General features: G+C 45.5%; 1 protein-coding gene and 1 long non-coding RNA gene across 2 annotated transcripts in view; one reads left to right on the forward strand and one right to left on the reverse strand.

Moving 5' to 3' along the window:
- Window positions 1–57: 57 nt before the first annotated feature.
- Window positions 58–10,713, forward strand: LOC119519142. Its single transcript, XR_005213964.1, has 3 exons — window positions 58–827; window positions 1,430–1,550; window positions 6,963–10,713. It is a non-coding gene; the product is annotated as an uncharacterized LOC119519142 (long non-coding RNA).
- The window catches only part of GCN1 (GCN1 activator of EIF2AK4), a 65,089-nt gene continuing 60,771 nt past the window's right edge, over window positions 8,589–12,906 (reverse strand). The window contains exons 56-58 of the mRNA XM_037816606.1: window positions 12,441–12,548; window positions 10,590–10,808; window positions 8,589–9,311 (exon numbers count right to left, since the gene is read on the reverse strand). Coding sequence (XP_037672534.1) covers window positions 9,186–9,311; window positions 10,590–10,808; window positions 12,441–12,548 — 453 coding nt within the window. The 3' untranslated portion in view covers window positions 8,589–9,185. The remainder of the gene's footprint in view (window positions 9,312–10,589; window positions 10,809–12,440; window positions 12,549–12,906) is intronic.

The following is a 12,906-nucleotide window of genomic DNA, read 5'->3' on the forward strand; positions in this document are numbered from 1 at the left end:
GCGCCCTCACGACGCTCGCGCCACGCGCACGCACACGCGCACGCGCCCCGGCGGAGATCCGGCGGGAGCGGGCGCGCTTTCCCCGCGCGTCTTCAGCGATCGCCGCTGCCGGTGTCGCGGTCGCCACCACCTGCTCTGGAGGCTCGTAGAGCGAAGCCGCTACCAAGCCCCAACCAAAAGAAACCGAGAGTGTTGGAGTAGCCCGGCCGTGGCCCCGAACGGACTCACTCCCTCGTCTTCCAGACCCCCAAGTGCTGCGGAGAGGAAATGACGGACACGCAGTGACCGTAGAGGGGCTCACGCCGAGCTCCCGGTTTCTCGAATCTGGGGACTCGGCTGTAAAGGAGAGAGTCGTGCGGCGGTTCAGGGCTCGGGCACTCCGCCCCCTCTCTGCATCCACGCCGCCTGGTGTTGGTTCGGGATCCCATCGTGTCCCGAGCCTATGGACCGCACGCCGAGGGTGGCTGGTGGCCACCGAGCTGTGCAAGACAGGCGTTGCCTGCTGGAGCGTAGCTGTTAGGAGTGTGGCCTTTGAGGTCAGCGCTGGGTCGAAATCACATCCTAGCTGCGAGATCTGGACTCTGAGTTGCCTCCTTGGAAGAATAAGGAGGGTACGTCCAGATTCACAGTCCGGTCCAGCTTTAAGCTGAGCCCGGGAAATTAATGACCCACAGTGTTTACCCCGAGATCGAAAGCAGCAGCTCCCTCGGCTTGAATTTCACACCACCTACAGATACACATCTCACAGCCGTGCGGTTAAAAAGACCTGGGCCGCCAGAAGTTAAGCAGCATTCAGTTTGTCATCAGCCAGTTTTTCCAGTTTTAAAGTGAGTCCCACCTGCCCCACCCCTTAGATCTGAAATAGAAAGTAGGATCTCCCACTGCCATCTCACTGTAGAATTAGAGTTGATTTTTTAAGTTTCCACCCTTAGGCTATTGCCTTATAATCCTGTCCCTTTCCAGACAAGTGCCTATTGACTTTATCAAACTCCCTTTTTAGTTCTTTGGACTTTTTAAAAAGTAATAATATTCGTGGTAAAGTACAGAAATTTACTGAAGCATACAAGTTACCACCCCCCCCACCCCCCTTCAGATCCACTACTCTCAGGTAACCCTCCTTAATAAGTTTCTTGAACACCTTAATAAATGCATAATAAATACCTGATGAGTGAGTAAATTATCCTTCAATAAATTTTCTTTGCCTATATAAATACATGTATGTATCTTGCTTTTTCCTTTTAGCAATAATCATTTTGTAACAGCTGCATGGCATGGTACTCCATTATATGGTGGTTCTATAATGGAAGCACTCTGCTGTGGATAAGCATTCAGGTTGTTTATACTTTTTTGTATTATAAACAATGTTGCAGGGAAGATCCTTGAACACCACATGGAGTGTCTAACTCAAGCTTTGGGTTATTTTCTCCAGGAGCCAAGAATCAGCCTGGTAGCATCAAAAGAACATGAGCTTGGAAGTTGAAGGTATGAGCTGGGGGAAGGAGCTGCTCACGTGCTCTTGATTGAAAAAGGGTCTTCCTCTGTCAGCGAAGGTTTGTGTCATCCCCTTTGACCTAGCAGTTTTAGGAAATATAATGGAAGAAGGGGGCTTTTGCAGAATCCCCAGACAAGCCAGTGAGGCAGTGGGTCTCTGCCAGGTCATATTCACAACCCACTCTGGAGTCAGAAAGACTAGTTAGAATGCTGTTTTAGAAATCCTGGCTACACCCCATACAAGGTTTGTGATTTTGGATAACTCGCTGTGTCTCAGAGCCCCAGTTTCCTTGCCTGTAAAATAGAAGTTACAATATCTCCCTCACAAAATGGTTGAGAGCATTAGAGATGTTTGTAAATTACCTGGCACATATAGGCATGTGATAAATGGTAACTGATGTTGTTAACCAAGGTCAGTTTGCACTGACTCACTCATACTTTCAGCCATGTCCTCGTGTAGACTCTAGCACACATTTCCAAGGCAGCCACCAGGTATTAGGGCTCCAGGGTACTTTGGGGAAGTATAGCAAAATTGTCCATTATAAAGACCAAATTCCTGACTGCTTTGATGTGTCATCTGGATAAAAAAAGCAATAGGCATTAATGCCTTCATTTATTTGGTAACTATTTAACGAGTGCTTATTATTCATCATGTGCCACAGAGTCTCATCAGAGGTAAGACATACTCATGAGGAATTAAAAATTCAAGACAATATAGCAGATAAAATAGCTTTTGAATAAGCAGTCTAGACTCTAGAGGAAGAAAGCTATCACTTTTAGCTAGTATAATGGGGGAAAGATTTCATCATAAAGATTTGATGATGGAGTTGGAAATTAAGAGCTTTGAATGATGGGTGTATTTAGACAGCCATTGTCACAGTCTGAGAATCATCAATTTTGGCTTGTAGGGGGGAATTCCCTGTAGGCCAGGAAATGTGCTTGGCATCTCAAGATGAAACTGAGCACAATTTCCTCTAGAAACCTTGTTTTACAATTATTTAAACTACTGTTCAATGACTTGAGCTATGTTATGGGATAAATATAAACTTTTGTGACCTGAGGGCTAAGTATCAGTATGTACCACCAATGGCAAACTTTGTTCCACTATTCCAAACATCCAACGTACAGATGAGCTTTTGCAACACCACCTCTTTGTACAGTAGAAACTACAACAGCAAGGCAGTGAAAGTTTTTGAGAAGAACAATATCAAAATGTTATTTTGGGTAAGTAACTTGGTAGGCGCATACAGGATGGGTTTCAGCCACAAAGCTTTTAAGAATGTTATTGCTGTAACCCAGGTGTGAAGTAACAGCAGGAAGGGACTGATGCAAAACAATATCAACCAAATGAAGCCCTATTAAAAAAAAAAAAAAAATCACATCATTTACCCGGCAACTGGATTCATTCACTAACTTAATAAACCTTTGAGTGTTTACTATGTGCCAGGCACTGTGCTGCTGTGGGGATAAAATATGAATAAAACAAAGCCCCTAGCCTCATGGAGCTCACAATTTAGCAGAGGTAGAAAAGTCATTAATTCATTTGACAAATGTTTGAGGACCTACTATGTGCCAGACACTGAACTAGGAACTGGGGATTTAACAGTAAAGAAAATCTTTTAATCTCTGCTTTCATGGAGCTTTCCTTCTGGTAGAGAGCACAGACAATGTGTCAAAAGAGAAAAAGGAGGGTCAGCATATGCAGAAGTTTAAAGGAACAGAAAGATAGTGAAGCCGTGGAGGTGCTAAGGGTATACTATTCATTTATTCAAGAAATCTGGCAGGGAATAAAAGAGAAATAGAGTGGTTGGTGGTGAGAACAGTGGGGTTGAAGGAAGAATTTTTCAGGATGGCAGATTTAGAGGATCAGCAGCTAGTGGATAGTTAGAATTGAATATCTGGTGGAGAAGATGGGCTGAGGGCACTTCAAAGAGCTTAACTTTGGCCAGGTGGAGGTCAGGAAGTGAGGTGTCACCAGAAGGGGGTGTTAAGAGGGGGAGGGAAAGAGAGCCCTCAAGTTCAAGGCCCTGGAGCCAGACCCACTGGGGACCTGGAAGGTAGCAGTAGCAGAAATGAAGGTCAGTACAGTGAAGGCCTGGAAGGACCTGTGAGGTCCAGATTCGGAATGGTCAGCAACATGGATTCCAGAGTTGCTAAATAATAGACAGCAAGGGAGGAAACGCATGCTGCAATCACCCAAGAAGGTGGAGTAAGAATTTAGTAAAGAATTTAGAGAGTGCAGGTAAATTGAAAGATAGGAACTTTAAAAGAGGGGCCAAGAAGGGGCACCATTCAACCTGCTGATCAACAGGGAAGGAATAAAGGAAATTGCAACTGGTCTCTCTCTTCAATGGAACTGGAAATTGGCCTTTTTTCCCCATATCTGCATGCCTGATGCCATACCAAGAGATGTGGCAATGGTCTTGCCCTGCCCCTTAAGTAGTGCCCCCAAATCAAGTGAACATAAGTTCCTTGATTGCAGGGATCATATATTATTCATCTCTATCCTCTGGGACCTAACTCATGGTAGGCACTTGGTGTCCGTCGTATTAAAGTGAAGCCACACACAGAATTTTAAGTTAGTAGGAACATCCGAAATAATCTAGTTGAACCCTCTCATGAGCTTGCTTTCTGTGGGTGGCCAAACTTAGGGCCTTTTGACTATACTCATAGCCAAACTCCCCCTTCCCTCCAACCTCCAAACTCATCAGTAGGCTTTTTCTCCCCTCATTTTTTGAATTATATCAGCAGTTCTGAACGTATGGTCTGGGGACCTGTGGGGCTCCCTGACTCTTTCAAAGGGTCTGTGAGGTCAAAACATCTTCATAAGTTATTTGCATTTTTCACTCTCATTTACTTATGAGTGTACACTGGAGTTTTCCAGAGCCTACAAGACGTGATATTGCAAGAGACTGAATGCAGAAGCAGACAAGAGAATTCAGACATTAAAGAGACTTCCAAAAATGTAAACAGTAACACCCTTCTCACTGAAATTGTTTCTGTTTTGGAAAGGTATGTTTATTTATTTTTTAATGAATTAATAAACACTTTTAAAGTTTCTCAGTTCTGTGTCAACATCAATAGGTAAGATATGCATAAGCAAGAGCCCTTTGGGCTCCCCAGAGTTTCCAAGTGTTAAGGGGTCCCAAGGCCAAAATGTTTGAGAAATGCTGGATTAGATAGTGGTGCACCCCAGCCTCTTACCTCCCTTGTCTGTGGAAATCTAAATTGCAAGAAACACCTAATAGAGCGTATGTCCATAGCTTCATCATAGGACTAAGAGGCATGGCCCTGAGGGATTCCCACATACTCAATGTCCCCAAGACCAGGCTGCCATCTCACTGGAGAAATCTCAGAATAGCACCGCAGAGTGACTGATATATTCCATGTGGGCACACTCAGGAAACAGTCTTACCCAGAAATCCCACTAAGGTACTAATCCTTGGACCAGTTTTTCCGGTTTATAAGCTTTGTTACCATCTATCATTCTGCCTGGGCAGGTGGCTGGGAACCCTCCTAAAAGAACTGAGGGGCAGCTCAAAACCACTCAGAGAAATAACTGAGCTCCACCATTTTTAAAAAGTAAAACCCAGTCACTCTGCAGAGCCATATACTGAGAACCCAACTAGTTTCTTTTGTTAAAGTCACCATCCAAATTATTTTTATAAAATGGCCTTGGGGTTTAGTAACTAGACAATCAAGAAATATGTGGGTTGTTTTTTTTTTTTCCAGTTTTGCTGCCAACTGGCTCCATGACCTTAGCGCCACTCCTTTCCATCTGTGCCTCAACTTTACTACTCATAAAATAAGGACAAGGTCCTCCTGACCACTCCCCAGAGGGTGTAGGAAACCCTGACCTAAAAGTAATGACAAAGTACTTTACTGCCTGTGCACAGCGAAGACCCTGCTGCTGCAGAACATGATTTACACAGGAAATTGTAGCTCTCAATGAGCAAGAAGGATTTCTCCAAATGCTTTTTTTTTTTTTTTAGGAAACAAAAGAAATTTTGTATTATTAAAAAATATGATTTGAAATTGGGAGATTTTCACAAAGGGCTCAAGAAGTTAACAGTACATCTGCAAAGGGTCCAGTAATTAATTTCTGAATGTTAGAACCCTGTTCTTTGACATGCCTTGTGCAGTGGTAGGTGTCTATTGTTGAGTCGCTTTTCATAGACATACCTTATTTTACTCACATTATCCACATATTGAGAGCCTCCTGTGTGCCTGGCCCTGTGCAGAGTGTATTACCTCATTCAATCTGTACAACCACCCTGTGAAATCTGGCCTATCACAGAACAGATGATGAAACTTGGGCTCAGAGACATTAAGGAACATGTTCTAGGTCACACAGCAGTAAACTAAAGCTCAAACCTGACTCCAAAGTCCACACGTATAGAATTTTAAAGCAATTTCCACATTTCCTTAAAAACATTTTAGAACCTAGACCTTTAAGTTCAACTAGTTCCTCTTTTTCCTTATTGTTCTAATTTAGAAAGACCTGAAGCAATTTAAGACATATCCACACCAAACCATACTTAGAAGAAAAACATTCCTAACTGCCAATCTTGTTTCAAAATCTACTCTTAATAAAACCATCTGTCTCTCTGGAGCCCTGCATACAAGTCTGTCAATCCTGAAGGTTCCTTGCCCCTCTCCCAAGCTCTCTAGCATCACAGCAGTGGAACTGAGAAAACTTGCCTGTAGGTAGGGTTTGGTTCCTAGAAGGGATCTGAATCCTGTCATACCATCCCACATTTTAAAATAATCTTGATGCCCCTGATTCCAGAGGTAACCATAGTTAGTTGAAGGGTTAGTATGTTCTCGGTTTAAGTAGTTTTCTCTGGATTAGCTAAGGACACAACATTTTATCACTAACTTTCCAATAATTGGAAGAGAAAAATGAGGGAGTCTCCTTTCTGGAGGATTACTGAAAATCTTGAAGGACAAGAACGTTACGTCTTCTCTTTAGACCTTCCTAAACAGTGTTCTATAAACGGGCTGAGATATTGGTGTCTCAGCCCCTAGAGCTGCTTGGGGGGTGTCGTGGTGGGGCAGCCCCTGGGCCAGTCATCTGGAGCAGTCTCATCCATTTACCTAGTGGGCTGTACATGTATTTTCATTTCCTGTGTGTGCCAGGATGTGCAAGGTCTGGAGGCACTGCTCTAAAGAAAAATGTTCATGTCTAGCAAGCCCTAGAAGGGCTAAGAGGATGAGCTCTGGGGACAGAATACCACTTATTAGCCAAACGACCCTGGATGAGTAACCTCTCTGTGCCTCAGTTTCCTCCTCTGTAAAATGGTAATACCAAGAGAACCTACGTCAGAAGACCTTTGAAAGGGTTAAATGAAATGATGCCTCGCACATGGTATATGCTCAACAAATGTCATGTCATAATTACCATGAACCCCTAAAAGGTGACTTTAAGAGCAACAGATTCCTAGAGCTTCTATCCCAAACTCCTTTTACAGGTGAGAAACTGGTCCAGAGAGGTTAAATGACTTGCACGTGGCCAAACAGCTCTACCAACCACCAGGGCAGATGGCTTTTTCATCTCGGTTGTCAAGCTCCAGTTCTTCCAGGGTGTTCGGTCCTGGCTGCTGCTTCCAGGATGACTGACTTGGGGCCAGCAGGATCCTGTCTGCCTGCTCCACTGTCGCGTCTGTGACAGCTCTTCGCAGCTCACTTCTTGGAAGCTCACACTCTCCTTCCAGACTCAGAGAATGCAATTCAAAGTGCTCGGGGAGCCTTTGAGTCATACTCCGTCTGTGAATCAACCTTCATCCATCTATTCTGAACAGAGAGATCTCATCCTCCTCCAGTTTCTGGAACTGGAACCTGGTATTTTTTCTTTTGGATTCTGCAGAATGAGTGTCTTTCACCTCCAAGTATATCAGGTTCCCCTCCCAATTTCAGACTGAAGACTGAAAGTCAGAGGTGGATATAAGCATCTAATCTAAGATCGTGGAGGGAACGCTTAAGACAACCTTGGAGGCTTAACAGGGGTTTCACAGCCCACGTCCTGTGAGTTGGCAGAGCCCCCTCACAACAGAAACTTCATAAACCTCTCCATGGCTAACTGGCGAAGGTGGACATATATGCAGACAGCTTGCTGGTCAAATGCCCTGGGCAGCTAGAAGGATGTAGATGACCATCTGAATCCAAGAAGCAGGGAAGTTACCATGGCTACTAAGAGCTGTAATCATTGGCTGCTTTAGCTATGGGGACCAACTCAGCTGACCTCTCAAGTTCCCTTCCAGCCCTGGGATTCTACAATTACAATTACACTGAACCAGCTGAGACCATGTCTGCTGCAAGGAAATAGGAAGTCCTGTGACACATAAGGCTCAGGCATAGGAAGGAAAGATTTCATCAGAAGTATCTTAGAGGTCACCTTGTCTTATTCATCAGAAGCCTTGAGTCACAAGCCTGCTTTCTACCTCTGCTGCATTTATTAGTAAACAGAGCCTTGCTTTTTTGGGGTATAGGATTTTAAACCTCTTACAGAGTGAGTTCACTACCACATTTATTTCTCTTCCTTTTGCAGCTCTGGCCAGTAATTTTAATAGAGGTTTGCTTTGTATTGTGACCAGGGAAACAGCCCAGAAAAACTTGTGTCACTGGGCTCAGGGGGTGTGCCCTATCAGACAGGACGCCTGTGTCACGAGCCTTCTAAGAATCTGGAGGAAGGAAGTCACTCATAAAGAAGGCAGATGCTGAAATGCAACTTTGGTTTCCTCTTGCAAGTCCTTTGATTATAGGAATGTGGCTTTCTTACTCCACAGAGGGGGTGGATTTCACTTTAAAACTTGCTACCAGAAGCTCCCCTACCTTTCCGAGTCAGGACAGAGCAAGGCAGTGGCTATATTCTCCACACCAGATGAGATCACAGGCCCAGCTGCACCTCCCTCAAGACCTGACCTCCGGACAGAGAAGTCTGTAGGTATCTACATGACTTCAAAGAGCATGGGACATACCCAGGAAATCAGAGTTCTGCTAATACTTACAGAGAGAGTTGCCAACCTTTCCTTATCCCTGATGCAGGAAGCTTCATGTTTAGCAGATGTTTGGAGATTTAAAAAAAAAATCTGCTTATGTCAAGATGAAATCAAAGCCTTTATTAAACATTCCTCCTTCAAACAGCCTGCATTTAAACCTATGCTCCTCCCCAGACTCGTGAACTGCCAGGGCCACGTGAATGTTGTTTTCATCTGACGGCCAGATCCCACCAGGCAGCACAAGCATGAAAAGCCAAGCCTAGCCACACCCCACTTGACACACCTCTCCACTCCTGTACCCACTCAGGATCTAGGCAAAAGTCTGATGGTGCCGACTCTCGAATCAGAGCTCAAGCACAGAAGAAGAGGAACCAGAAGTCTGACCCCACTTGTTCCAGACCAAATCCCACTAAGCTGGTTAATCAGCTCTCTGGCCACCATCTGGTAAGGCCTGCGCATGTGCTTTTTCTTCTCTTCTCCAAAGAAAAGGGTGAGAGATGGAGGAGGCAATTTTCAGTTGTGTGTGGGCTTGAGTTAAGGCTTTGGCTGTGGTCTGTTGATATATTAAAATACTTTCTGGGAACGCCATCTCCTAAGCTCCCCATCAGAACAAATGTATTTTCAAAAATGAAAACATTGAACAAAGATGTGGAGCCGAAACACTGACATAGAGCTCGGTGGGCTGGGCCAGGCCCATCATGTCAGGATGGTGTCATCCACCTGCTCCGCTGAGTCGGCCTGGCTGGCCAGCTTCTTCAGGGACCTTCGGTGGCACTCATTCAGCACCTCCAAACTGGCCACATCCAGGATCTTGGAGAGAGACTGTGAGGAAAGGTGGGAAAGAGGAGAGGTGGTCAGAAAACAGGGCTTTGGATTTCTCTAATCCAAGACAAAAATGAGTGTTCACTCAGAACTAGAGTCATGAGGTGGAATTTGGCAAAATAGGGGAATCGGACTGATCTGGGGAAAGCAAAGTGTTCAGCTTGCTTTTCATGGGGTAAGGTGGTAGTTTTCAGGGCCTAGGGTTGCTAGCAGAAAGGTGGCCGAGGGGACAGGACTGTGGGCTTCAACAGGACAGTTTGACCTGGGTCTTGTCTGCCATGTTTGGGTGCCACATGAGATTTTATTTGAAGAAAGGGCTCAGCTGCTCAAAGAAGTCTGAAAACCACAGGAGCAGAGGAATATGTGTTTTCAGACAGTAGACCAGGCACCTGAATCACCATCTGCTTCTCAAAACTAACACATATGTGGTGGCAGAGAAAGGAGTATGACACCTAAATATTGTCATGCAGAAGAACTGCAAAATGAATGCTCGCAGCAAACAGAGAGAGACAGAAAGTAAAGTACCAGTTATGGGGAGGGGTGGGGGGTAGAAGAATTGCTGCATAATGGTGCAGAGTTTTTTGGGGGGTTGATGAGAAAGTTCTGGTAATGGATGGTGGGTTAAGGGTAGCACAATATTGTAAATGTGATAAATCCCACTGAACTGTATGCTTGGGAGTAGCTGAGATGAGAAAGTGTATGCTGTATAAGCAACTAAAGAGACAGTGACAATTAAATGGATAAAAGATCTGGATGGGATCTAGCAAGGGAGGAGAAAAGGGTCAAAGGGATATTATTGGGACATATGAAAAAATTGGAATATATACTGAAAGCTTTGTATCAATGTTAAAGTTCTTGAACTTGATAACTCTAAGGTAGTAACATAAGTGAACGTCCTTGTTCTTAGGAAATGTACACAAAAGTATAATGTGGTCAAGGAGCATGATGTATAAAACCTACTTTCAAATAGTTAGAAAATACATAAAGGAGAGACAGATGGACAGACAGACAGACAGATAAAAGGACTACCAGATGGAATGATAAACAGATTGATAGACGATGGATAAAATGATATAACCAGTGATAAAATGTTAGAACTTTGTAAATCTGGAGGATCTGGATATAGCTAAGGTACTTTGGTGTTCCTATATTGGTTCTGTGTTAATTTTGCAACTGTCCTATAATTTTGAAATTATTTTAAGATTAAAAGTTTAAGAAGAGAAAAAACACATGCGGGCAGCGTGCCCTGGGGAAGGCACTCAAGTCCCAGGTTCCCACCTGAAACACCTCCTCGCCCTGCCTCATCTTGAGGAGATTGACAATTGCCTGGTCGCTGTAGGCCCTGACGACGGTGTTTTTATCCTTGGTGTTGTCAAGAAGCGCCTTCAGAATGGGTTTGATGGCTTGGGGATCCAGGGGAGGCAATGGGTCTTTATTTGCCCACCAGATCATCTTCTCAGCCACCAGCCTGATGTCACTGGATGGGTTCTGCAGACACTATGAGGAGGAACACAGACAGGCTTTCAGGTCAGGCACATCCAGCCTGTTTCTCAAAGTAGCCCCTGTGCCCAGGCCCAACACCCTTTTCTTCATGGAAACCAACCTGACTGCTCCCTTCCAATGCATTCCCCTCCCATGTGAGGGCAACAGGGCGTGAACAGGCCCATCTAACTCCCCCATCTCATCTCGTGCCACTCACCGCTTTGCTCACTGCTCTTCACCCACACAGGGTTTTCACTTCCTCAAACATGCCAGGCTCTCTCCTGCCTTGGGGCCTCTGCATAGGCAGGTCCCTCTGTTTGGGGCACTGTTGCACCCAGATCTCTGCTTGGCTGGTTCCTTCTCTTCCTTCAGGTCTCAGCTCAAACGTCATCTCTTCAGAGCTTCCCCTATCTAAAGTAGAGCCCTCCCCACGGGGTTCTGTGTGTCTCCAACCCCAAAGATCTCGTCTGCCTTGTTCATCTCTGCACCTTCCCGTGGTGGGTCCTCAGCCTGTCAATGTGGGGTGATGGGTCTGGCACAGGCCACTCTGATCGGGGTACCTCTAAGCTCTCAGGAGGGGCCTGGGTGTCTGCAGGGTGGAACTACCACCCTTTCGAATCTCACTACTCATGCAAGGCCCCTGGTACAGTGGCACTGACATTATCGAGAAGCTGGTTAAAAAATGCAGAGTCTCAAGCCCAGCCCGTCTCATTAAAATGCAGATTCTGCTTTGAGTGTGCACTACCGTTGAGAAGCATGCCTTATTACAGAGGTGGTGGGGTCCAGCCATCAGACTCTCCAGCTTTCATAATTACGGCCTTGCACCCAAGGCAATACCACACTAAAGTGCACCATGCCACCTACATGGAGTTGAATAGTGTCCCCCAAAATCCATGTCCACCTGGAACCTGTGTGTATGCCCTTATTTGGAAGTAGGGTCTTTGCAGATGGAATCAAGTCAAGAAAAGGTCATACAGGATTTGGGTGAGCCCTAAATCCAATGACTGGTGTCCCTTATAAGAGGGAAATTTGGACCAGAGAGAGAGTTGCAAGGGAGGAGACAGCCATGTGCAGATGAAGGCAGAGATCAGGGTGATGCTGCCACAAGTCACGAACGCCTGAGGCCACCAGAAGCCAGGAGGAGGCAAGGAAGGAGACCGCAGAGGCCCTGCAGCCCTGCCGGCACCTTGATTTCAAACTTCCACCCTCCAGAACTGAGAGAGAATCAGTTCCTCATGTTTTAAGCTACCCAGTTTGTGGTGATTTGTTACAGCGGCCCTAGGAAACTAATACACCAACTAAAAAAGGGAGGCAGGCAAGAGAAGATTTGTTAAGATTTGAACCCAGATCGTCCCTCATTTTACACACCAGGATGCCTAGAAAGAAAGCCTTAAATAGTGGTTCCTAACTTGGTTTAGGGTCACAGGTCTCTCTGAGAATGATAAAATATTGGGCACACTTCCAAAGAAAAATGGACATAGAAACATTTTGCATTCCACTTCTAAGGGTCCAGAGAGCTCCTGAGGCTATCCGTGGAGAACTCCTAAAACAGGTCTAGTCTCAGGACCCACTTCTGGTAGCCCCTGGTCATGGGCCCATCTCACCACCCAGGCTTGGTGGGTCAAACACAGGCCTTGCCCCACTCACCTTAATGAGCAGGCTGGAGAGTTTAGTTGGCAACTGTCCTCCTCCCGTCTCGATGTGATGTTTCATCAGAAAGCCCATGCCCCGAACCCCACTCACAGCAATGGGAATCTGTGGAGAAACGGAAGAATAAAACCACTCAAGAGCTAGACAGGAAGGCAACCTGCTTCTTCCTCAGAACAGCAGAGCGAGACAAAATCCTGCCCCCAGTCATCTCCCTGACCCTGCCTCTTTCCCACTGTTTTATCCCTTATTTCTTCACAGCAAAGACTCCTCGACAGCTCTCATTTACACAGGCTGCCCTGAATGTTAGGCAGATGAACACATTCTGAGTGACTGGCTCCAGGAACAGGAAACAGAGACTTTCTGAACTAGAAGGAATGTCCAGATCCTCCACACTCCCCATTGGTTAAATGATGAACCTGGGGCCCAGGGAGATGAAGCACTCGTCCAAGGTCGTAGCAAGTTA

This window comes from Choloepus didactylus, chromosome 23 (genome assembly GCF_015220235.1).
Source record: "Choloepus didactylus isolate mChoDid1 chromosome 23, mChoDid1.pri, whole genome shotgun sequence".
NCBI lineage: Eukaryota > Metazoa > Chordata > Mammalia > Pilosa > Megalonychidae > Choloepus > Choloepus didactylus.